The sequence below is a fragment of the Podarcis gaigeae genome, assembly GCF_964106915.1.
Source record: "Podarcis gaigeae genome assembly, chromosome: 1".
Lineage (NCBI taxonomy): Eukaryota > Metazoa > Chordata > Lepidosauria > Squamata > Lacertidae > Podarcis > Podarcis gaigeae.
Window position 1 is genome coordinate 87,100,113 of NC_139678.1, and position 23,926 is coordinate 87,124,038.

Genomic DNA, 23,926 nt, shown 5'->3' on the forward strand with positions numbered 1-23,926 from the left:
TGTGCTGACATGTAGTGTCTCCAAAGCTTACATCTGCAAATCTTAAGTAAATGAGGTGGAGCAAGCTTACCCCATTTAGTGAATGAGACCCCTCCCTCTGGCAGGTTTCTTTAAGGAAAAGAAGAAAGAAAGAAGTCCAGGCACTGCAACAAACACATCATTATACAGCTTCACAACTGATGAGAGTTTGGTGTCTCTCACTTGCTCTGACTGCCTCTGTTCCCTGGCACTGCTGTTTCGTTTCACAGCTGCAGGGCACAATTTGAAATGTTGCAGGTGCTGTTCCCAGCTACAAAGTTTTCATGTTAACAAAATCCATTGCTGCAGATGACTTTCAGGATTTCACTGTTATGCATCAGTTGAAATTAGAGACTCAGGTTGACATCAGGGCACATCTGCACCGCCAGACATCTTAAGGTGTTTATCTACAGACTTCAATCTCATTTTGGAGCAGGCTCACCTAAAACAAGCTAATTTGGATTTGATTAGAACAGGCCCAAGCTGAGCTCATTCTTAGCTATAGCCCAGTCACAGTTTTGAGTCTTCTTGTACTCCCATTGGTAGTGTCATTGGTAGGGATGGGAAAGAAATTTGATTCAGTTCACAATTTTCAAAACAATGCGCAAAGCAAAACACAACCCTCTTTTGAAATCTGCACTTCTCTGAATTTTGCAGTGGGCTTCTCCTGCCAAGTAATGTGTACAAAAATGCACATACGAATGCAAAGTGTGCATATAAGTGCATATATTAGTGAAAAAGAACATACAGAATGCATAATTTCAGGATAAATTGCTTTACCAAAAAAAAAAAAAAAAGTTTGTAAGAGGAGAAATTTACCCTAAAGTGCTGATGAATCTGCATGAGGACTTAAAAAATAATAATAATCACAAACTGGCATGTAAAGGTGGAGCTTGATGTCAAGCTTGGATAAATGAGAAACTGAGAGGAAGCAAAATTGACAGATTCGCCCATCCCTAATCACTGGGAACTCAATGAAGCCTGAAGATCTCCCAACGAGCCCACCCCACCCCCGTTGCAGTAACCACTGCAGCAACCTTGAATAGGCTTTAAAAGGTTGCAGCAACAATTACCTGAGCTTTGCTTGGGCTTCTCAGTAATGGAGCTACATTTCCCAGGTGTCTTGGCACCCACAATGCTGCTGCTGTGCTCCAGGGCCCAAAAAATGGCTGCAGTAGCAAGTCTTCTCTATGCTGCTGCTAACAAGTAAGTTTCAGCAGGAAAGGGGAGAGGCCTATGGTGGTGGCAGCCAGAGCAAAGCTCATTGTAAGCCAAGCCCAAAGTGTGGAAATGTTTGCGATTAGTTCAGAAGTTCCAAATTAGGGAAGTTTGCACTCTGAACCCTCCGTTCCAATTTTTGGCAGCATCACGTTCATAAACAAGTTTAATAGACTAGAGATGGGTGTGTGTGTCTCTCTGTGTGTGTATGCACTCCCCCCCCCCCCCCGACCACTAAGAGAAATTTATAAGCACCCACATCAATCAACATTTCCCATAATTAATCCAGGGAGCGTATACTGTTAGAGGGAATAAGAGCCAACTAAATTATAATTTATTGTTACATTTATACCCTACCTTTCTTCCCAGGAGCTCAGGGTAGCATACATGGTTCTCCTCCTAATTTACAACAACCCTGTGAGGTAGGTTAGGCTAAGAAACTGCCACTCACCCACCAAGCCTCATGGCTAAGTGGAGATTTGAAGCCTGGTCTCTCAGATTCTAGCCCAGCACTCTAACCACTGCACCACACAAAAAGCATATATCTTCAGAGACTTGAACTTTCCTCTCTGTTGCCTTAGATTGACTCTGAAAGTTGAAGAAGACAAGAATAGCAAGCAGCCTTCGATCTCTTTTCTGGACCACGTTAGCCCGTGGCCTTGGGGTTTCTCCCCCTTCCTTTCCCCTTCAGTGTGTGGCTTTGCTCAGCTGCTTGAGTCTCCTGGACCTATTCCCCCCCCACACACACACAGAGCACACACACCCTGCTTCTGGCTCAGTGTGGCGTGGAAAGGATTGTATACGAGGATCCCTTCCAATTCCTTGAGCTGGCTTTTCTCTTGACCTGTATCTGCCTTCTCCTGCCAACTGCTTCCTGGGTATGGAAAGGTTGGAGCAGGGAGAAGGAGGAAGGCCTGAAGACAAGGAGGGGAATATATTACTGTGGTGGAGAAGTCTTAAGTTGCCTAAGAATATGTGGTAATATTGGGTGAATAGAAGGAAAAAAGTAATCAGGCTGTTAAGTTTGCCTGCTCTAAGTACTCCCTACGTAAATCAGTGCTTTGGTTCATGTTAATAAATCCTACACACAGATCACATGCACACACCTATTACAGCCAGGTAAGAGAAGTAAAATACAATGCAGGGCATCCACACCAACGTCTTATCCTCCAGAAGCCCAGCTCAGGAGGCGAGGAAGGAAATGAAAAGGGCATCTTGGGGATTTTTGGCTTCAGCATGAACTCTATGCTTTCTCCAATGCAGCTGCTTCATTATACAGGGATTTTTCAATGTATGAACTGGGTTGTCACAATTTTGAGTTGTGCTTGTTGGGTTTGGTTTTCACTATAATCCGCTAGTGGAAAGTGATGGATTTGCCCATTTCCCCTCTCCTGATTAATTGATTCAGTTTCTTTCCAAAGCCAAGACACAGCCCAAAGATCTGAATATTGGCTCATAAAGACTTTCTAAGTGTATTGAAGCTCTTCCTGTGCTTGGAACGCCACTTTTCTCACAGTGCAATTGAACTTTCAGGAGTACAGTCGCCACGGGAGAAGTCACCAGAAGAAGCTGAAGCCCCTGTACGGAGACGTACCACCAGTGAAGGCCAATATGAGAACAGTCCCCAGGATCCTAGTTCACCACGAAGCCCCACAGTTCGTTCTCCAGTTCACTGTGTCTCACCGGAGGTGGTCAGCACCATCGCAGCCAACCCTGGAGGAAGGCCCAAGGAGGTGCTTTTCTTTTTTTTATTAAAACACTATTTTCTCTTCTGACCTTGCTGCTTGCATGCATGGAAACACAGAGGGGATATATGTCTCTTTAACCCCAGCGCTTGATAGTAGGTAGGGAAGGGCAATGAATTTAGTTTGGCAGTAGAATGGATTAAGTAAATGGCACATGCATGAGTAGGCCTCCCTAAGTATTCCTTGGGTAGAAATTGCTTCTTCAGTTTTGGAAGAGGTTGCAATGGTTTGGGACTCAGAAATGTCCATGGTTGTTCTCATGTGCAACATGATGGAATACCAGTTGAAATCTGTGTTGCTGAAAGTGGGAAGAGCCACCATCAGTCCCTCCTATTCTGGTCACTTGCTGGAAGCCTCTGGACCGTCACTATATTCCGGGACAGATTCAAGTGCATGCTGGAAATTTAGACTTGTGTAATCAAAGTGGATGAAAGTCCTCTATTGCACTAGTGCCACAAATCCACTTTTTAATTTTGGGAATGGACTTTTGCAATTAGGAAAGTGACAGGGAAGTGCACTGAAAATGTGGGATCAATGACTGACAGGAAGATGCAAATGAATCAGAATGAATACTCAGTAAAGCAAATTATTATGAATGCTCAGTTAACAGGTCATCTGTAGGAGCTGTTTCTGACAGTATGGGGAATGGAAGCCAACCACAGAACCAGAGTGTTTTCTGAAATTAGGAGCAGGAGAAAGGGTCATAAAGGCAAGAAAAGGAAGCATAGGAGCAAGCAGTTTAAAATTGCAACCAGACCAGGCGGGAGCATCTGGCAAAGAGAAGGCAAGCATTTCTCCTGCCCCAATCTGTGGGGGAGAGGTCAGGAAGGTTCTGAATTTTGATAACTGATTCTGCTTTCCCTCTTTTACAGCCCCATCTCCACAGTTACAAAGAGGCCTTTGAAGAGATGCAGGGGACCTCTCCAAGCAGTCCACCTTCCAGTGGTGGTGAGACCTCTCCCCCAACCCCTGCCTTCCCTGTCTCACCACAAACCCCTTACAGTAACCTACGTAAGTTCCATGGCAGGGGATGGGAGAGGGAGGCATTGGTGGGTGGCTTGGGCAAAGCCAGACATAAGAGGCAGTCGGTCAAACCGTTCTCAGCTTCCCAACACCCACCACCATTTTAATCACCCCTTCACTTTCTCGTTTCTCTCTGTCTGCCAGTCTTGGCTTCTTCCCCCATCACCTTTCATCTCTGCTTGCTGTAAATTTCTCACAGTGTCACCAATAAGTATGCATTCGTCCATGATAATTATCATCACAACAGCAAAGTTTTGCAACTCTTGGGGGGGGGATCGATTATGGTTAGAGTCATTAGCTACCAGCAAGTGGTGAAGAGGAGCCACAATTTCTGAGTGTCAGCATAAACCATAGCAGCAGAGCCCTGTGCTGTCTTCCACACTCTCCTTCTCGTTGTCCGCCAGACAAGGAGGTTGACAATTGTTCATAAATTTCCAAAGTGTTGGCTGTGCTAGCTAGTTACAGCAAAAACAGCAAAGAGCCTTGCAGCTCCTTGAAGACTGTTTAAAGATTTTGAAGATTTATTATTGTATAAAAGTTCTGCAGTTAAGATCATAGAACTGTGCAACTTATAGCCTGCTAAGTGAAGCCCTCTTTCCATGTAGGGCAGCCTACTTGGGGCTTGATAATACTTCTGTTCTTGCTGTCAACCAGCGATTGCAGGATTGTAGTTGGGTGTGGCTTGTTAAACCACAGCATATGCCTGGTGGGTTTACTTGGCTATGTAGGTCATCCTTTGTGCAGGCCTATTTTAGAGAAACCCATCCAATGTTTTTGGTACACAATATCTGCCTTCCTAGATGCCAAGGGGAAAAAGTTAAATTAGCCTTGCTCTCCATAGCATGGACAAATACACAAGGATTAACAAGAATGTCACATGGTCCTGACAGTAGTTTCCCCATATCCATCAGCAACACTTAGTAGTTATGTATATGAGTTATGTAATGCACTTATAACAATGACATGATTTATGAACCTCTATGCAAACACTTACATAGGCAAATTTGCTTCCCTGCTGAGGGAATTTTATACCACACTGTGAAGATTCCCAGTTCTTAAATTCTAGATGGTACATAAGTTCAGGTTCTTGTTATTATGAATGAAGAATTCCCCATCCTGTGAAGCATCTGGCAGGATCATGGACTTAAATTAGTAATTACATTTCCCTGGCTGACAATTAAAAACATATCTGCAAGCCCTGGCGCATAAGCTGGAGAAATCCCTTTGGTCTGATCATTCAGGGATCCTCTGACCAGTGTAATGTTCCAGGGATTTTTTTTAAAAGTATTTTTTTTAAGGGGGAGCGGAATCACTTACTGTACCTATAAACCTGCCTATCACATGTGTCAGTCAGTTTCAGAACTATTAACTGCTTTTCTAGACAGAAAAACAATACCGCAAATCTGCCAGAGTTGATGGGTTAGAAAAGGCAAACAGTCCTGGTTATACCTAACACCTGAGCTGAGCTGTGGAATGTCCCAAAGGAGAAGTATTTAAAGTTTAGGTTTTTGGCACACAGATCCTACCTTAGGCAATTTTTACGTGGCTTCCTCTCTCTATGGGAGAGGGAGAAAGAGGCAGCTGTTTTCTGCAGGTGGGAGGAAATAAAAATTAACCCAAGTCCTAAAGACACCCTTGAAATACCTCCACAACAGGACATGGGCTTATGCAGAACAGATGGAGGGATGCGTCAGCTCTTTCACATGGAAAGGTCCACTGTTCTTCCATCCCAAACGCCCAGCATTCAAGGCCCTTTGCAAGTTCGTTCTGCCTTCTGTCTGCACTTACAAAAACTGATGGTTGTAAATTGGGACCAGATACTGCAGCGCACAAAATCTTTCAAAACTGATGTGTGCTGTTTAAAGCAGGACCTATGGGCTGGATGCAGCCCCTTGGCCTCTCCATCTGCCCTGCTGACCTCTCCTGTGCAGCCACATTTCTCCCATTGCTCAGCTGTTTCTGCCAGACAGCTGAGTGGTAGCAAAGGAGGTGGGAGATTGCAGGGAGGTTCAAACCTCGTTTTCTCTAATCTCTCGTATCCCACTCCCCTCCCTAAAACGCTGATCATGAGGAACAAGGGAGCAATGAGGGAAGAGATGCAACGGCTACAGAGTCCCACTGCTTCCACTAGCAGCTTGCTGCATTTCTGAGCTGAGAAAAGGGAAGCTCATTTCTCAGCATCCCAAAATGAAATGTGACCAGGATGTATGGATACGTGTGAATCGAATTGTGGAGGGGTATGCGTATGAATGGAGGTGCAAGTGTGTGAATGGGAATAGTGTGGGGATAAGTGGGTGGGTATGAATGGGGCATGCATATGTAGATCACTGTGAATGGGGTGTGTATTTGTGTATATAGCCACTTCTGGCCTGCCCAGGAGGTGGGGTTGCGGGCTTCACGCCCACCCCCACGTGAGCGGGGGCTGATTTCAGCCCCCGCGAGAACAGGGGAATCCCGGCCAGATCTGCCCTATTTAGGGCCGGCTCAGAGGGGGCTCGCCCTCTTTTCGCCGGCTCCCCCTCACGTTTTCCCACCCTCCCTCCCTTTAGGTATGCTTTAGGTAGGTCTTTGACTTTGCTATGGACTTCGGTCTGTCGCCGCAAGGGGCATGGTAGGAATTTTTCCCAATTGGCAATTTGTAGCCTTTTGGTTTTTCGCCTACCTCGTAGCAACTCGTCACAACTTTTCTGCATTGGCGGTAGGCATTGGTAAGAAGGGGTTAAGAGGATGTGTGTGTGGGGAGGAACGCCATCACCTCCCCCCAGTGAGCGAAGGGTGGTCCGTTAAAGGACTCTGGGGGGCGTGGCTCTGTCCGAAGCCTATGGAAGTGTGGGCCAAAGGCACGCCCCAGAGTGGTGACCCGGGGGAGCTCCTAGTCAACGTGCCTTGGCAGGAGATTCCCCCGATAAAGTGTTAACCCTTCCCCGTGTCTCCAGCAAATGGGCTGGAGCCGGATAGTCGATAGGACCAATGCCTAAGCCAATGCCTCTCATTCCTGAATTCAATAAAGTTGTGGCCTAATTCGCCCAATTAACCTTAATTATGGTGTCTTGTGTCTTTATTTATCCTGGTGGGGGGCGGGAACTCGCCACGCAAAGCTTTGGCCCACCCCTGGCATATGCCCCTTTCCCTCTAAGCAGTTACAAGGGAATGCAGTCCCTGGACTGAAAGAAGTCCCCAACCCTGGTATTGGGTAGAAAGTTCAGATACAAATTTAACGAATGATAGCTCCCACTCCCTTCTGGGCAGTTTTGTAAGGAAGGACAGGGTATACATTTCATACATAGAGTGCATATGCTGCAGAGGCCACAACTTATTCCATAGGTGTGTACATATGTGCATACGCCCACACCAAATGAGGAATGAGTGGTTTCCATTCTACAAAGATACAGCTTTTAGGGCATTTGCTGCGTTGCACACCTGTTCCTCCTTCAGTTCTCAAATGAAAGTGAACAACATGTAGATTTGCTTCTCTTTCTTTCTTTCTTTTTTTAAATGTAGTCTTCGCCATTTTAAGAAAGAAATGGAAATTGAGGACAATAGCAAAAGCTCACACCAGCAGGGATTCCATTGCACTAATAGGTGCAAATGTGCCTTTTTAATCCAAAGCTAAGGGAACCAAAGGCCAAAGAGGTGCATGGACTCTTTGGTCTGTAGGTCTTCAGTGGAAGAAGTAAATCTAGCTGCAAATTTACGTGTGTTTCAATGTAGGTATGTGTGTATTTAGATCTGTCAGAGTTTGAAGGGGCTAATGGGGACTGAAAGTGTGTCTTCAGAGTTACAGTGAGACCCTTTGACGCCCATTTGTAACCAATCGAAAGCTGTTTGCAGCTGATCTGTGCTGTCAGCAAAACAAACAAACAAACAAAAAAGCTTCCTGCAGCCAATCAGAAGCCGTGCTTGGGTTTCTGAACGTTCTGGAAATCGAACGGATTTCTGGAATGGATTCTGTTCAACTTCCAAGGTACGACAGTACTTATGAAGCACAAGCAAAATATTAGAAGTATAATTGTGTAAAATGAGTCCAGGCTGTTAAACGTGGCACATCTGGTCTGTTTATGCCATGGATACTCTTGTTGTATGCCCAGGCCTTATAATCCACAGATGCCTTGAGATTTCTGTGGTAGCTCAGCTTCTGAGGCCGTGGGTGAAAACCTGGTCTTTAACTTCCTCTTGCATGCTCTGTCTTCCTTACTTTTCTAGTCAAGCATGCCTCTGAATGACTAACCCCTTGATAACTTGGTGGTGGGTTTTTAAATGTAATTAATTTAGCTTTGAACAGTTCTGCCAATATTTCATCTGGCAGTGCTAACATGGCTAAGTGCATACCAACAGCAATGGGCCAGTGAGAAGCTGGGAAACAGCAAAAATCTCAAAAGTAGCAGACCCAAAATTTTCAGAACATTCTGATTCCAAACTGGAAGCATCAATGTTGCTTCCAGAAGAGACTGGCTCTTATTTCAGAACAGAACTGGTACTCCCACTTATTAACACCTCAGTTATTAATATCTACTGTCAGAAAAAATTCATAGATTTTTTAGCAGGACCTTTAAAAATACATCCACACTGGTCTTCTTCCCAACGCAGAGTGAATTGTGACAGATATGTTTATGGAAAACTAAGGTGAATGAGATCCTGGGCAATAACAGCAAGAAGTAGCTTAATATAGGTCCCCAAAGAATAGGTAAAATATAATCCTCCAAGTTTCAGCTGAGCTTCATTCATTGATGTTAATATTTAAAGGCCACATCCTCAATGTGCTTGTTTCAAGGGTTAGATGAAGACTACTTCAAATCTTCACAATGCTGTCTTGGCTAAATATAATGTGCTTGGTAAGCACCTCACTGTCGGTGCAGAAAGTGTCTTGGGAGACCACTGCCAGGGACATTTTTGTACTTTTAGTTGCATAATACAAGAGCAATTAACACAATTTAACCATGACTAAATGCCATCCCATTGATTTCGTGGGAGCACACAGCTCAGTCCCATACATATTCACTCAGAAGTAATTCATAGTGATTTCAGTAGGATTTACTCCCAAATAAATGTGCATGGGATTACAGCCTTTGTCGTGACTGACTCTTGTTTCACATGTACAGACATGCTGTGACTTGCACATTCATTCTGGTTCTGTTGAGCCAGAATGACATTTCAAAAGCCTTCCACAGACTCTATCTTCTACATATTCTAAGAGGGCTGAAGGTATCTCTATACGGTAGTCAAGCATGTGACTCTATAGCTTTCTCCTACAGAACAGCTACAGATCCACTATGTGAACAGATTTGGTAACAATGCCTGTCATCTTTGCTAGCAAACTGAACAAGGCACTTGAGGTGCTATCAGCAAAGCCCACAAAGAGCCTGCTGTACAGGCTCTTGAGGATGCAGGTTGAGCACTGAGCTATATGATATTCCAGATATGGACTAGCTGCTTTTGGAGTTGCTTGTTTCCCAGTCACTCATTGGTACTGAGCCATTAATCCTAGCCAGCCTAGCTAATCCATGATGAAATATATACTCTTGGTAACTGGCTTTCCTTTAATGCTCCTGCCTCCCTCCCTCCTCCTGCTGTGTCCCCGGCAAGGGTGCCCATCTGAAGCTGTAAGTCAGAGGATTGCAATGCAAGTAATGGAGAATGTGTTGAATTTTTCCTTAATGGACAATATAGTACTTCATTTGTCTGTGTACGCCCACTGTGCAAGAGAACTTGAGTTTCAAGTTAGAAAGCCTGAATTGTTTGGAGCTGGTGAAATATGATATCACTCCCAATGATAGCAGTACACTGAAAGAGGAGAAAAACCCACATTGGAGTTTTTGTGAGACTTGCTGTTTGGAACACATCTCACGTATACATTTACATCCATTGCTGCTTGCTGTATACATATATATATATATTAAGTGTATATATGCATGGCTATCCTAAATGTTGTTCTCCTTTTTGATTGGGTAGATATAAAACGAGATATATGTGGATGCAGTCATTCCAATGCTTTGTTGATATGCAAGTTATACATATAGGCATCTACATATATGATGTATGTTATTTGTGATATACAGTGCCATTCGTATGCAATGTTTCGAATCCTTCTTGTCTCATGATCACGATCTTTGCAGATGCCATCTCTACCTTGTGGCAAAAACTCTGACATAAGATGACATACATTATCTATTCATTCATTGCTGTTCTTCAGACATCCTGGTAATGGGATGGGGATGCTGCCAAGGTTCTCTTTATTGGGTTGTTCTCTTGGGCTTGTAAAGAGAAAATGGGAAGTTGCTATGTTTCAGTTTCTGCACTAACCCTATACTCTCACAAAAAGCCATAAATGGGAAGGATGGTGATGATTTATTGAAGAAAAGAGGAAGATGGAAACGTGGATATGTCATCCCTGTAGATATTTTCTAAGGGATGTTCCACAAAGAACAAAAGAGGCAGAAAGATCACGGTCCCGTGAAATTATCAGATGCATTCCAGAGACAGTTACCAGTCCTCCAGTTCTGCTATGTAACATAAGCACCTAATTCCTTGCTAGTAGGACTTTGACTGGTTGCTGCTTCATCGCAGGCTCAGTACAGCATCTGAATACACATCTGTAGTTATATCCTTGCTACTGGTGCAAACTTAATAGGCTAAATGTCAGGCCAAGATTTAAGCTGGAGAAGCTGGGGGCATGATTTTCTTGAAATATGGATCTGACCTGCTGAAAACATTATCAGTGTGAAGTAAGTTGTCCACAAAAGCTACTTAAAACAACTTCAGCCAACCTTGCTTGCCACACACCTATTAGCTGTAGTCAATGCTGGGAACATTAATAACTTGAGAGATAACAAATGTCTTTGACTAGTTGTGCTGAGTTTAGTAGTTTGGTGCAAACACAAAGCAAGGTGTTAGAGTTGGCTGTAGAGTTGCTGTAGCTCCAGCACAGACACAGGCAAACTCGGTCCTCCAGATGTTTTGGGACTACAACTCCCATCATCCCTGACCACTGGTCCTGTTAGCTAGGGATGATGGGAGTTGTATTCCTAAAACATCTGGAGGGCCGAGTTTGCCTATGTCTGCTCTAACAGGTGGTCCTGTTTGGGGATGGTGTAGAAGAGTCCTCTCAGCTACATGCAAACCTTTGAGAGTTAACATTGTTGGAAGAGCTTGCCAAGCTTTCCCCTGAGGAAATCCAGCCTTTGCCACTGAATCAGAGCAAACATCAACCAGGTTTTCTCTGGACTGACGTTTCCTCTGATTTTTCACTAAAGAATGGGTTTTCTGGGGGAAAGTGGCAAGGCAAGGGGGGAAATGCTCAGACCCACGCTTTTCTAGGCATGGGACAAGTGCAAGCCTGGATGGAGCCCTAAGTGCCTCAGCCTTCCATTTTGTAGATCCACTGCTCCACTTGCCTTAAGAAATCACACACTACTGAAGAGAGGGCAATCTTTGTCTCTTCTCAATGGAGAAGCTGTCTGAGACGGGGGGCCTGCTACTGGCAGCTACATTCCTGTGGTTTCAGCACACCAATCACCCTGAGTATTTCCAGCCATACATGTATATAGCTAGGATTCAGTTACAACCCTGTTTAGCTATAAACTGGTATTTAAAAACAAACCTGGAAATGCCTGGATTTCTTCTCCTTTACATTTAATCCACCCTTTTATGTTCTGTTTTATTGATGCATTTCTTTCGCTCTCTGTATTTTTGACAACAGTGCGCTCTCCACCAGGACTGGCTAAAACTCCGCTTTCAGCATTGGGCCTGAAACCTCACAACCCAGCAGAGATCTTGTTGCAGCAAACAGGAGGTAAGCAAGAGTAGTATAGTGATGGAGAGACTGGTGCTATGGAGAATAGCAGCATCGTTGGATATTATGATAAGTCTTTTGTACAGCCCACTGTCCTGTTGCCAAGATAGAAGGGCCATGAAGTTTGTATTAAGTAGTTTTAAAGATACCCACTGCACACAGACTTTAAAATAGATTTTAGCTCTGGAGTATAAGCATATATTTTATTCCTTCAGTTACATGGCATTTTATTCCTTCAGTTACATGGTATCAGTTGTTTTAGCAAATGGCATTGCTGTTCTCACAATCACTTTCCAAGTCTTACCAAGCCCAGACCTTGATATTGCCTTAAGGTGGTGATTTCCATCAGCCAGCATCATTTTCTGTGCTCTAGAAAAGTGCTTCCTTTCCTCAGTTCTGCTCTTGCCAATTTTGTATTTTTAATGTACAGCCTTAAGTTGCTTGTATAATGAGCCTCCTGTTCATTTTCATTCATCATTTTTAATTACGGATGACAAGGAGAGATAAATCTTATTTATAGGGCTGAGGCAGATTTGAAAAAAGGTACAAATCTGATTTGAACTTCTTCTTTTTGCCTATCTTGGATTCCAAATGTCGCAGAAGTTGGATTTCAACCATAAGGCTCAAATTTTGGAGGCACATTCTGCAGTTTGCACTGAGTATGAAAGTCTGGCTCCAGTTTTTCTGTACAAATTCAATCAAATGTGAATCTTCTATGGCCCTTATCCAATTCAAATAAACTGCAACTAATTGCATGTAATAACTGGTGGTGTCTGGATAGGGAACCACATCCCCATATGCTGCAAAAGACACAAACAGATCATTCACTGTGGCTCAAATAAGTATTCCATTGGGGATACAGATGAAGACACAAATGCAGTCTTCCATATGTAATTCTTCCTTGCAGATTTGAGGCACATATATTTAATTTTAAAAGGAATGGCATCTCTCAAATTTCCATATCTGGGGATTTACACTTACATGCAGATTATAAATTGTAGGATTATTCAGTGTGACGCTGCATATAATATTCAGTGTTGTTACAGTCTTTGTAATTACACAGATCTTAAGTGCTTGTTGCAGTAAGTGAAATATGCTAGATTCAGGTAGGTAGCCGTGTTGGTCTGGTGCAGTCGAAATAAAAATATATATATAAAATTTAAAAAATTGTCCAGTAGCACCTTAGAGTTGGTCTCTTAGTTGGTCTCTAAGGTGCTACTGGGCATTTTTAAAAATTTATTTTGAAATATTCTGCTTAGTTTAAATTGCTCCAGTGGAATATATGTCATCCCGCTCTTTAACAAAATGTTAAGGCCCCAGAATGCTTCTACATTTTAAAAATTGAGTAAGTTTTACACTTGCCAGTGGCTCGATAGCGGAGCTGCCTGCTGGGGTGGGGCAGCCATGTAAACTGAACTGGGATTCCTGAAGGGTAAGAATAATAAACATATTATGACAAACTGTCACAGGAATGATAGTGATTGCAATCAAGAAGCAAACTAGGAGATGTGAGATAAACTCCCACAGCGGAAGGGTAGGGAATGAGCCCCAATCATGACAGTTTACAGTCTAAACTGAATATTCAGGTGCAGAGTCAATATTTGCAGAGGTTTACATAAGCATGTGAGCTGCCTGCTACAGATTTTTTCACAAGCATGAACTTGCTAACCTGGCTCAAGCTGAAGCTGATTAGGAAAAGTAGAAACTGAGTCCTAAGCAAGCCTGAAATTCATTTTTTTCAAGGTTATCCATCCATCAGTATAACCAGCCACTTTCTGGATAGTACTTCATGCTATAGAAGGCTATTGAACATATCAGTCCTTTTAAGAACAACAACTGCAGAGTAAGAGGCTTGTAGATAATACTAGAGACCACGACCAGTGTATTGCATAATGGGAAGCTATCAGGCTTTGCACATGTCCAGTATGAGGAGGCATTCGTTGGAGCAGATTGGACAGTTGTTTTCATGAATGTTGTATCTCAGAGCTTGCATGGGGTGGAGGTGGGGACTCTAGGCTAGAAGCCTTCCGTTTGACTCATAAATGTTCCATGTGTAGAGAGATCCTTGGCATCGGAACATTTTTAAACACGCACTCTCCCCCATGAGGTGAAATTGTTGCTTTCCCCCCCCAGTCAGGATTCACTCACATGCCCATAAATTCAGGATGTGCAATTATAGTTAATTGGGAGGTCTTGCACAATATACTCACTTCTCCAAAAGATTGGGCTGTATGTGATAAAGCGATGGAAAATTCCCCTGAATGTGTGGAGTAACATTTCGTATCATCTCACTTCCACCTCCCCTTGTATGTATTCTCTCTGATTTAAGCAACTGGGTCTCTTGCTCTAGCAATATCTTAATAATAGCCTGCTGGATCAAATCAATGGCTCATCTAGTCCAGCATCCTGTTCTCACTGTGGCCAACCAGATGCCTGCTTGGAAATCAGGGAGCAGAACATGAGCACAAGAGCACTCTCCCTGCCCATGGTTTCCAACAACTGGTATTCAGAAGCGTTACTGCCTCCAACTGGGAAGGTTGGATTGCCTTCTCTTTGATAGCCTTCTCCATGAATTTGACTAATCCTCTTTCAAAGCCAAATCTTGTGTGGTTATGCTTGTTGGTTTCCCAAATGTCTCTAAACATTTATTGCTTTTATCTGCAGAATATGAACACCTGGCTGAAAGGGGGTATAGTGTAAAAATCTAGATATGTGCCATCTTAGAGACTAAATAGGCTCTTTCTTTTCATTTTCTTCTGACTCTCAGGCTAAGCGCTAGGTCTCTGAGTTGGTTGAAGAGCGGTACAGAGTTCCTTTTTAAAAAGGCCAGTTCCTAATAATGTTTTTCAGGCATTCGGGAACCTTAAACGTAGATTTGTGGTGTTTATGGTGGTTCACATTGGTCATGATTTAGACCAGAAACAACCTCTTCTGATATTTACAGTTGCTTAACGTAAGAAATCCTGCTAATCTCTCTCTCTCTCTCTTTTCTTTGTATGTCTCCTCCTTCTCTCCATTTTCATTACCTTGCCATTGTCCATCTTTTCCTTCCCAAACACTTATTTCTTCCATGCTTGCCCCTCAGAACTACATGGGGAGACAGTAGTTGAATCTGATGAAGGTAAGGAGGGAATTGTTTTCATTTTATATGAACTATTTGGCAAACAACAATATGCCAGCAGGCCACTGTTAGTCCCAGTGGCCACAAGGAAGCTGCTGGGCTTGTGTGTGGTCAGAAGAGTTGAAGACCAAAACATTTCCCTCGCAGAATTTTGCTGCACCACAGATTGCCCTAGAGCTGCTTTACATGGAAACTGCAAATAAATGAGAGCAAAGACATTAGCAAGGAGTTGCTTACTTTTCTAATAACAATAGGTCCAGCTTCCCTGATACATGTGTGCTAATACAAAGACATTTCTCCTTTAGAATTTCTTGCAAAAAAAGCAGATTTCCTGAGCCACTTCTGCCAAACTATTTATAAGTGTCATTATTTTGACATTTACTGGTGGCAGAGGTGGCATTTTTGGAGATTGCATCAATCTCGGTGAATTACGATTCTGAGTATCATTTCTGAATATCGTGTGAGATGAGCAGTGTATTCCAATGCAAGTATACATAGACGTAATCCCTGTTGAGTTCAAGGGGACATCTTTCCAAGTAACTGCATAGGACTGCAGCTGGATGCCTGATAGAAACGTTATCTGTCCAGCATGGGAACAAAATCCAGATAAATCAAATCTCAGGCTAATCTGTGGACATATGAAAACAGGAACATTGACGCATAGACACAATTACATGGTTGCTCCTCATGCTACCTTCACCTGGCAGGTGGTGCTAGCCATTTTCAGGTTGACATGGGACCAGAGGTATACATTTGCCAAAAAGGTAAAGCCTGAATTTTGCAAAGGCATTTTGCTTCTTCTAGTCATGCTTACATACTTACATACTACATTACTTAGTGCCACAAAGGATCCCTTTCCTACTCTCCTTTCTTCCCTTTCTCCTTCTTTCCTTCTGATACAGAAGTGACTGGGTTGACGCTGGAATAATATTTAGTGCTCTTCATTTGTCTGTTTGTTAAATTTTGCACCTCACCATATCCCAGAGTTGGGTTTGAACCTCAAAAGAACTTTTTGAAGGTATGAGAAGGTATGAGCTACAGGTGTATGCCACATCCTTGCAGGCAGCATTTTTTAGGCAGCATTTTGTTGCATCACAAGCAAATTAGTGATCTCGTTTTCTTTCTGCCTAATCCCTACCTGTAGCAACAGCAACTACTAGCAACAACAATCTATTGCTGCAAAGTGAGAACTAAACTGTTCATGAAACTGAGTCCCTGAGATTTTAAGCACTATATGAAGCTGTAAATTCTGCAGTCTCAGCAGAAAACACATGTAAAGTGGGAGGGGGAAGAGTGTATTTTAACCCTTTGATCTCTGAAAATTTTACCCACCAGCTTTCCAAAAGTCATGAGTAACTGGAAATGGTTAAACTGAAAGGCCCCCTTCTTTAATATGGGTCTTCTGCAGCCCCAATTTGTAGAAAGAAATTAAAACAGGGATGCAAGCACTGTATTACAACTCAACTTTGTGTGCCGTTTGCCTGCCCCTAAGGTAGGACTGGAGAACATGTAACCCCCCCAGATGTTGTTGGACTCCAACTAACACCATCCCTGACCCACTGGCCACACTGACTGGGGCTGATGGGAGCTGGAGTCCAGCAACATCTGGATGTTCTTCATCTCTACCCCCAGATACTTGTCTCCTGCTACCCCAATAAGCATTTAGGCACTGCTCCATAACTGTGCAGAGGTCCTGCATTTCCAGTACTTCCCAAAATATGTGCTACTACTGAACTTTAGGGAGTGAAAATAAGCAGAAAGCCAAGGAGAGAGTTCACAAGTTTAAAATGCTGCTTGGGACAGAACCCAGCTGGTGTGAACCATAGCCTTTTGGAGGGCTGCTACATGTTTAGATATATCAAACAAACCCAACTGGAATCCAAAACATTATCTGAACAGGATGTACAGCTTTTTCTAGGTAGAATAGAGATGAAACTTGAGCAAGATGTTTATAGGGACTACCAGTCCTTGCTGGTTAGGCAATATTCAGTTTGCGCTGCTGGTCAGTGCAAGCTCATCCCCACCCCCACCCCTAGTAGTCTCTGTAATATCGTCTCACCTTTGGAATTGTTTGTTATGCGCAGTTCAGATTGCGTTTGGGAAGGCTGCTGTCACTTCCCCAGTACACTCTTCTTGTTAGTCTAATCTGTTAGTCTAAAGCCACACAGCCTAAGATCACACTTTTCAGTTTATGCATGAAATCAGTTTCAGATCACACTTTTCAGTTTATGCATTAAATCAGTTTCAGATTTTATTTTATTTTAAAAATACCCTCTACTTATATTGAGGCAATTATTATTTTAATATACAGTTTATTGAAGATTTTGTTTCCCCCCCACAACCCCATATGCATCATACAAACAAGGAATGCATCCCTTCATAAAACCAACCTGTGCTTTGAGAACTGCTGCAATGGTGGTGGGTGATGGGTGGGTGGGCGCTCTAGTCATGGTGCTACCAGTTGATGGGATCTTTGGTGCAGCTATCATTAGCAGGGATTTCTTGGTAATGGCTCCCATACATGAAATAATGTATGTTAAGTGTGCATAGAGTCCTCATGTTCTTTAATATACCACTGCTTCTTTTGGCTCTTAGACTCTTGTAACATAGTGCTAGCAAGACGTGTGTGTGTGTGTGTGTGTATGTGTAAGGATCTGGAAATATGGGCTATAGGAGATTGTAACTTGTGACGTCAAAATGGTTGTTTCATGTCCCCCAGCCTCATAGGAGTGTCTCTTGAGACTCTCCCTGTTTATTTCCTACAGCAGAACGAAATGTTTGCTTGCTTTACATAAATACAGAGAGGATATTTTTAGATTTTGTTTGATATGGCACAGGACTTGGAACTTTACCAAGTGATTCTTGCATGTCATCCAAGAGTTCCATTCTCTCCTAGGTTTAGCATTTACAAATGGTTTGTTAATGCTAATTTTTCAATATCACTCAGATAATTTGCACACAGCTGGGCTTGAGAACTTAGCATATGCATAGGCTTTTATGAAGTGAGAGCAAGACTATAGCAACAGAGGGGATGCATTATACAGCAGAAGGAAAAAAAATTCACAAAGGGAGACAATATCTTAAACTAAAGGCAGCCCACCCTTTATTCTTATATATGTGGAAGAAGACAAAGACATGAGATACAACAATTTTACAGTCCTTTATCCCTGAACTTCCTGGTTTGGAGGGAAGAGATTCCCCACAATTTAACAGAAATTCTTGGCTTTTTCGGGGAGCTTCTCATTAGCCTCTTGCAAGTTAATTTGTGGATACAAAGCCATGCCATTTTTAGTTAGGGAGGACTGCATGAAGTGTGCATCTATAACAGATGAAATCACTTTAAGTAGCATAACAGCCTATTTATGTGTTTTGCAAGTCTTTTGAGGCTGCAGTTCAGCCCAGTACCAAGACAGCCAAATGTCCATGGCCTCTCTTGCTTCGGTCAAGATTGTTGTTCTGGGCTTTTGCCTTGTGGAATGTTCAGTATGCAGAGGGCAGACCAGCCTTCTTTATCATCATTCCATTCCATTCCTTCTTGCCTTGGTGGGCTTGGTTAACTGGCAAACACTCCTTTGGACACAACAGATAGGGCTTGGCTACCGGATTTGTCTGGTCAGTTTAGAAATCCAACTTCCATCTTCATAAAACCTGGCCCATGTTTATCTGTTTTCCAGATTAGAAGGGTTAAAAGTAATCTCAAAGTCCTGTTTACATACATTTTACTCCACCAATTACAAGGCTCAGAAGAAGATTGCCTAATTAATTACCTTGTATACCTTGCCCAACTGTGGAGCGGCTGCAACTTTGTTCCTAGTTTCCCCTCTGGGGACATATTCCATGCATTAAGGTGTTTGACAACCTGTTGGAAGGAAAGTGAATGTTTTGACAGTAAAGGGTAGAACCAGCATTTCTATTCCCTGAGGCTACATGGACTTGAAAGTGAGTACTGTAAGTGGTGATAATATAGCCTTTTAAACCGGGGGTGGGGGGTATTGTTTGCTGCTATCGTATATAGTTTGTGTTTTTATATTGTAAACCTTCCTGTGATCCTCCATTGAAGGGTGATAATAATAATAATAATAATAATAATAATAATAATAATAGGATCCTTTTTATTACACATTCATAATGATCTGTGTTCATGATGCTATTGGGGGCAGTCACACACAATCATGCTTTCAACTTGTTAAAACCTGCCATGGGATCTGCTGGTGAAAGGCAGGTAATAATACTATTTGCAACTGCAAAATTTTGGAGTGATTGCAGTTTCATTTCTAATCAGTGCACATCCTGCAAAATGCTGCTGAAATCTCTTAACATTTTATGCCACAAATGTTCTGGTTGGTTTTTGTCCGTCTTTTGTTGCACTATAGCTCCTCCAGACAGCAATAATGTGTTGACATTGGGGAAGTATTGCAGAAGAAACTAAAGCAGAATAAAGCCACCAACATACTGCAGAATGCACCTACAATAAAACACCAATCTGGAGGGGGCCCTCTCACCAGTTTTAGCCTCACACAAGAAGAGAGGAATGTTGTTACTAAAGGATATGGAACTCAGTTGTTGTGTGTAAAGAAGCTGATGGAACCCAGTGTTCAGCATTAAGAAGAAAGAGCAGATTGAAGTAGATGCCCATTCACAAATGCTATATATATAGGTCATTGTGGGTAGGACAAGAGGAAATGCTTCTAAATTGTATAGTAAGAGGCTGTAATTAAAAATCCAGGATGATTTCCACCCTCTCCCTCATTATGTAAGTTCCCAGAGGAAGTTGCCCTACATGGTTTACATCTAAGAAGGTGGTGGTGGATGAGGAAGGAGAAAAGCTGAATTTGCAGTGCAAGAGTCTGTCGGAGATTATTCATATTTACTTAAGACCAAGTGTACGCAGTGACATTCTTCTGTATGCAGTACATCCCGACCAGCTATTGTGTGCAATACTGTAATGACATGGAAGATGTGCCCACAGGTCAGCCACAGCAACTCTACATGTCGGTGATTTTGGAGGTTCTGCACTTTTTCAAGCCTCTATACTAACATAGATCCTGCAGTTCTATCTCAGCATGGTTCAGGTCATCTGTTACATTCTCTCAACAATAGCATTGTGCACAGGGGAGTTTGGCCATGTGAATCCAGCCCTTGCATTGTAAGATCATAAAGCAGAAGGCCCCAATGGCCCTTCCATTCTCTGGTTTTCAGGAGGGGGTTGAAATTACTCTGATTTGCTCTAGGGACCAAGATGGTGCGTAACTTTGATTTTAGTAATTTGGACTGCTACTAGCATGATGTATGTGTTTTATGAGCTTAGTTGTAACCTGCTTTGAGTTTATCTTACAATACAAAACAATGTATACATATTCAAAATAAATTATGCTAATCGGAAATATTGGTTGTAAAAGCCCCACACCTTGAGGCACCTCAGTCATCATCTTCTCTCTTTCCACCTCATTTCAGAGCCCCGGAGCTATGTGGAATCTGTGGCCCGTACAGCAGCAAGTGGTGGCAGCGGCAGTTCTGTTGGGAAGCCCCAGGCACCCCTGGCTCCGCAGGCCTATAACACTGAGACACCAGTGAGGAATGGATCTTTCCCCAACTCCTTCGTTTCACCAAGCCCTGTCGCTGCCAGCAGTCCAATGCACAGCATGGATGGGTAAGGAAAGACAGCTGTAGTTTACCATTCTCAGCAGGCTGATGATGGCAGATGCTGCTGAACTATGCAGGACTTCACTGTGACAGCTAGCAATAGGACTGCAGCCCTTTTGCTTACATATATAGACTCTTTGATGCATGATCTTGGGAGGCTGCTTTCCCCAAATAGAAGACACAGGGCCATTCCAGCTCATACTTTTGGTGTCAACTGATCAGGAAAGCATTTGTGCTGCAGGGAGATTTCATGTTCACTCATTATAGGTTCTTCTGCCCTTTCTTGTATCACTCATGGATTTGAGCAGGGATGGGCAATCTTTTTTCCTATTGAGGGCCAGATTACCTCAAGAGTGATCTGTTGAGGGCCACATGCTAGTGGCCAGAGTTTATATTGGGCCCAGAGGCAGAAGTATACTGTAATAAAGAAACTCCCCCACTTCAGTTTTCTCCATCATAGGGGATAGGCACTTTATGATGGTTCTTCCACTTCCTTAAGTCACATCACTGGACTTATCACATGGTTGTTCACCGTGATAATTGCTTCTTGCCACCTCAGGCAGAATAGAGCCAGGCTGGGAGGAGATAAGAGGCTATGATCTTTGTTGGCAAAATACAAGAAGCCTGAATGTATGAAAGTGCCTTTAAAAGGCCCCCCGCATGGTTATCCATGAGGGAATGTGGCTCTTGACTTGAAAAAGGTTTCCCACCCCCAGTGTAGATATATAGCTTTGTATATTTATGTGTGGATGGTAAGATGTTTCTGTACGCATAGGTGAGATGTTTATCTTAATAGTCATTTGTCGACCTGGTATATAAGTGAACTTGGAAGAATTTATTGTGGATGGAATAAAGAAAGCTAAGATAAATAGAGTATGACACCAGTTTTTCTTGTGGGGTGGATGGGCCATTCCTTTTAGGAAGGTGATCACAGAAGAGGTGCCCATTGGTATATTAATCAAATTTTCAGAAATGCAACCGAATTTTGAATTCTTATCACATCTGGAAAAGCCACTGTATTGAGTCAGATCATTGGTTCTTGCTGCTCATCACTGTCTGGACTGACTGGCTCAAAGCACAGAGGTATTTTCCAATCCTACTTGGAGGTGCTGGGAAGGAGGAACCTTCTGCATTCAAAACATGAGCTCTATTGCTGACCTGTAGCCTCTCCAAATAGTTTTATTTATTTTATCAGGTTGCAGGCCAGACTTTCATGTTTTCGACTATGCTAGGTGCTCTTGTTTATGACAGTTCATGCCGCAATAAACCAATGCGCACAGAATATGTATGTTACCTTACTCTCTTTACAGTCATTTTTCCTCAGAAAAAACACACATTTCCCTTTACTGTATTCTATGCATTGAATGATCTAGCTTACAAAGGACAAGCTTGCCATGGACTGCACTAAACAGTGTCATCACTCATTGGTAGAGCAACTACTTTGCCTGCAGAACGTCTCAGGTTCAATCCCCAGCATTTCCAGGTAGGGCTGGGAATACCTCTTGTCTGAAATCCTGGAGATCCACAGCTAGCAAATGAAATCAGTTCTGAGCTAGATGAGCCAATAGCCTGTCTTGGTATAAACGGCTTTCTCTGTTTCTATTATTAAATACAGTGCTGTTGTTTTCTTAGTAGGATTGTGGACAGAGGTTGTAAGTACTGGCTTTTTTGGGAGGAGGGGGACAGCATGCTGACATACACATATTAACATTTGTCCATACAGAAAGGTCACATTCTCAGCTTCCTGTGAAATATTTTCCCCTCCGGAATGTTTTGCATGCATAGAATCACATAATGGGTTGCAAACTGTGAACTTACAAGATGAAGCAAAAATGACAGCCTATTCGGAAATGACCCGAGTCCACTCAAAGTTTGTTTCAAGAATGTGAACATTCTTGTGAGCAAATAAATGCAGTCATTTATCTGAGTGGACATCAAAGTCTGAATATGGCAGCTGGTTTGTTTGAGGTCACTGTGACTTAGAGCTTCATAAAGAGATCATGGGGAATTAGGAGAATCAAGAATTTTGGATAAGATGTTTGAACAAGGTGGGTTCTTCCTGTGCTTGAGTCTTAAGAGTCCTGTTACCTCCAGCTCTATATCATGTCTTACAGGAATAGGTTAATAACGGATTCTGCTCTCTCCCATTGCTTCCCCCAGGTTCTCTATAGGTAGCTACCCATCAGAGAACAATGGCAGCATAGCCATTTCATCCCAGCCATCAGCTGAGTCCAGCTTCCAATCCACCAACCTTTCTCAGGGGCCGTCGGCGAACAGCAGCTACCAAAACACCTCTACATCAACTCAGGGCCTTCCAGCCTATATGAGTGCCGACTTCCCTGATGGCCGAGCCAGCACTCAACAAGATAGCCACCCAAGGCCTCAACCCCAAGCCAATGCAGTTGGGGTCCATGTCATGCCTGGAAGCCCCCACTCCCTCCACAGAACGGTAGCCACCAACACCCCCCCTAGCCCAGGATTTGGGCGAAGAGCTGTCAATGCTAACATGGGAGCTGTTCCAGGAAGCCCGAGCATGAGCAGGCATGTAATGGCTCCATACGGCAACCTCGTTGCATCGCCTGGGAGTCCAAGCCTAACTCGGCAGCAGCCCATAATGGGAGGCAGCACATCCATGGTCTCTGGAAGTCCCAACTTAGATCGGCATATCATATATGGATACTCAGCTCCAGAGGAGAAGCGCCCAACGCTGTCCCGCCAAAGCAGTGCCTCAGGTTATCAGGCTCCCTCTACCCCATCTTTTCCTGTCTCCCCGGCCTACTACCATGGAGTCAGTAGCCCACATTCCTCGTCCCCTGACTCAGCAGTGTACCGGCAGGGAAGCCCCACCCCAACCCAACCACTGCTCCCTGAAAAGAGAAGGATGTCATCAGGGGATCGGTCAAACAGCCTGCCTAACTACGCCACAGTGAATGGCAAGACCTCTTCACCCATCTCCAGTGGCATGTCCAGTCCCAGCAGTGGGAGTGGCATGGCCTTTCATCATACTCTGCCTGATTTCTCCAAGTTCTCAATGCCAGGTAAAATCTCCGTTCTTGCTGCTTCTCACTTGAGTAGTGGGCATCATGGGAATTGGGGAGGGGGCATTTCTGGGTCTTTAGTCTTCCTATTTTACCCTGCTAATCAGTACTTGATAGATGAGAATCTGATCATCATCAAGGATTGTCCTGAAATGATCAGCATCCTGATTTTTTTGCAGTGTGTCATGTAGGCACCACTACCCTGGAGTGCAAGGCTCTCCTCATTTTTTTGCTTGTGATACTCCATATTTGGCATCATTTGGTTGAACACAAGTAATCTGTTTGGAATAAAATTGTCTTATCTTGATGAGACCCCATAAAACTTCCTTTC

At 43.3% G+C, this 23,926-nt stretch overlaps 1 protein-coding gene across 46 annotated transcripts in view; it reads left to right on the forward strand.

Moving 5' to 3' along the window:
- Positions 1–23,926, forward strand: part of TNS1 (tensin 1) — a 330,451-nt gene that overhangs the window by 287,344 nt on the left and 19,181 nt on the right. For 17 of the 46 annotated variants that reach the window (XM_083727739.1, XM_083727780.1, XM_083727784.1 and 14 more), the window contains 6 exons: positions 2,770–2,969; positions 3,854–3,992; positions 11,701–11,793; positions 14,879–14,914; positions 20,369–20,564; positions 22,718–23,595. In XM_083727739.1, the coding sequence (XP_083583865.1) occupies positions 2,770–2,969; positions 3,854–3,992; positions 11,701–11,793; positions 14,879–14,914; positions 20,369–20,564; positions 22,718–23,595 (1,542 nt within the window). The remainder of the gene's footprint in view (positions 1–2,769; positions 2,970–3,853; positions 3,993–11,700; positions 11,794–14,878; positions 14,915–20,368; positions 20,565–22,717; positions 23,596–23,926) is intronic. The other 29 variants (XM_083727740.1, XM_083727744.1, XM_083727747.1 and 26 more) reach the window with 3 other exon arrangements.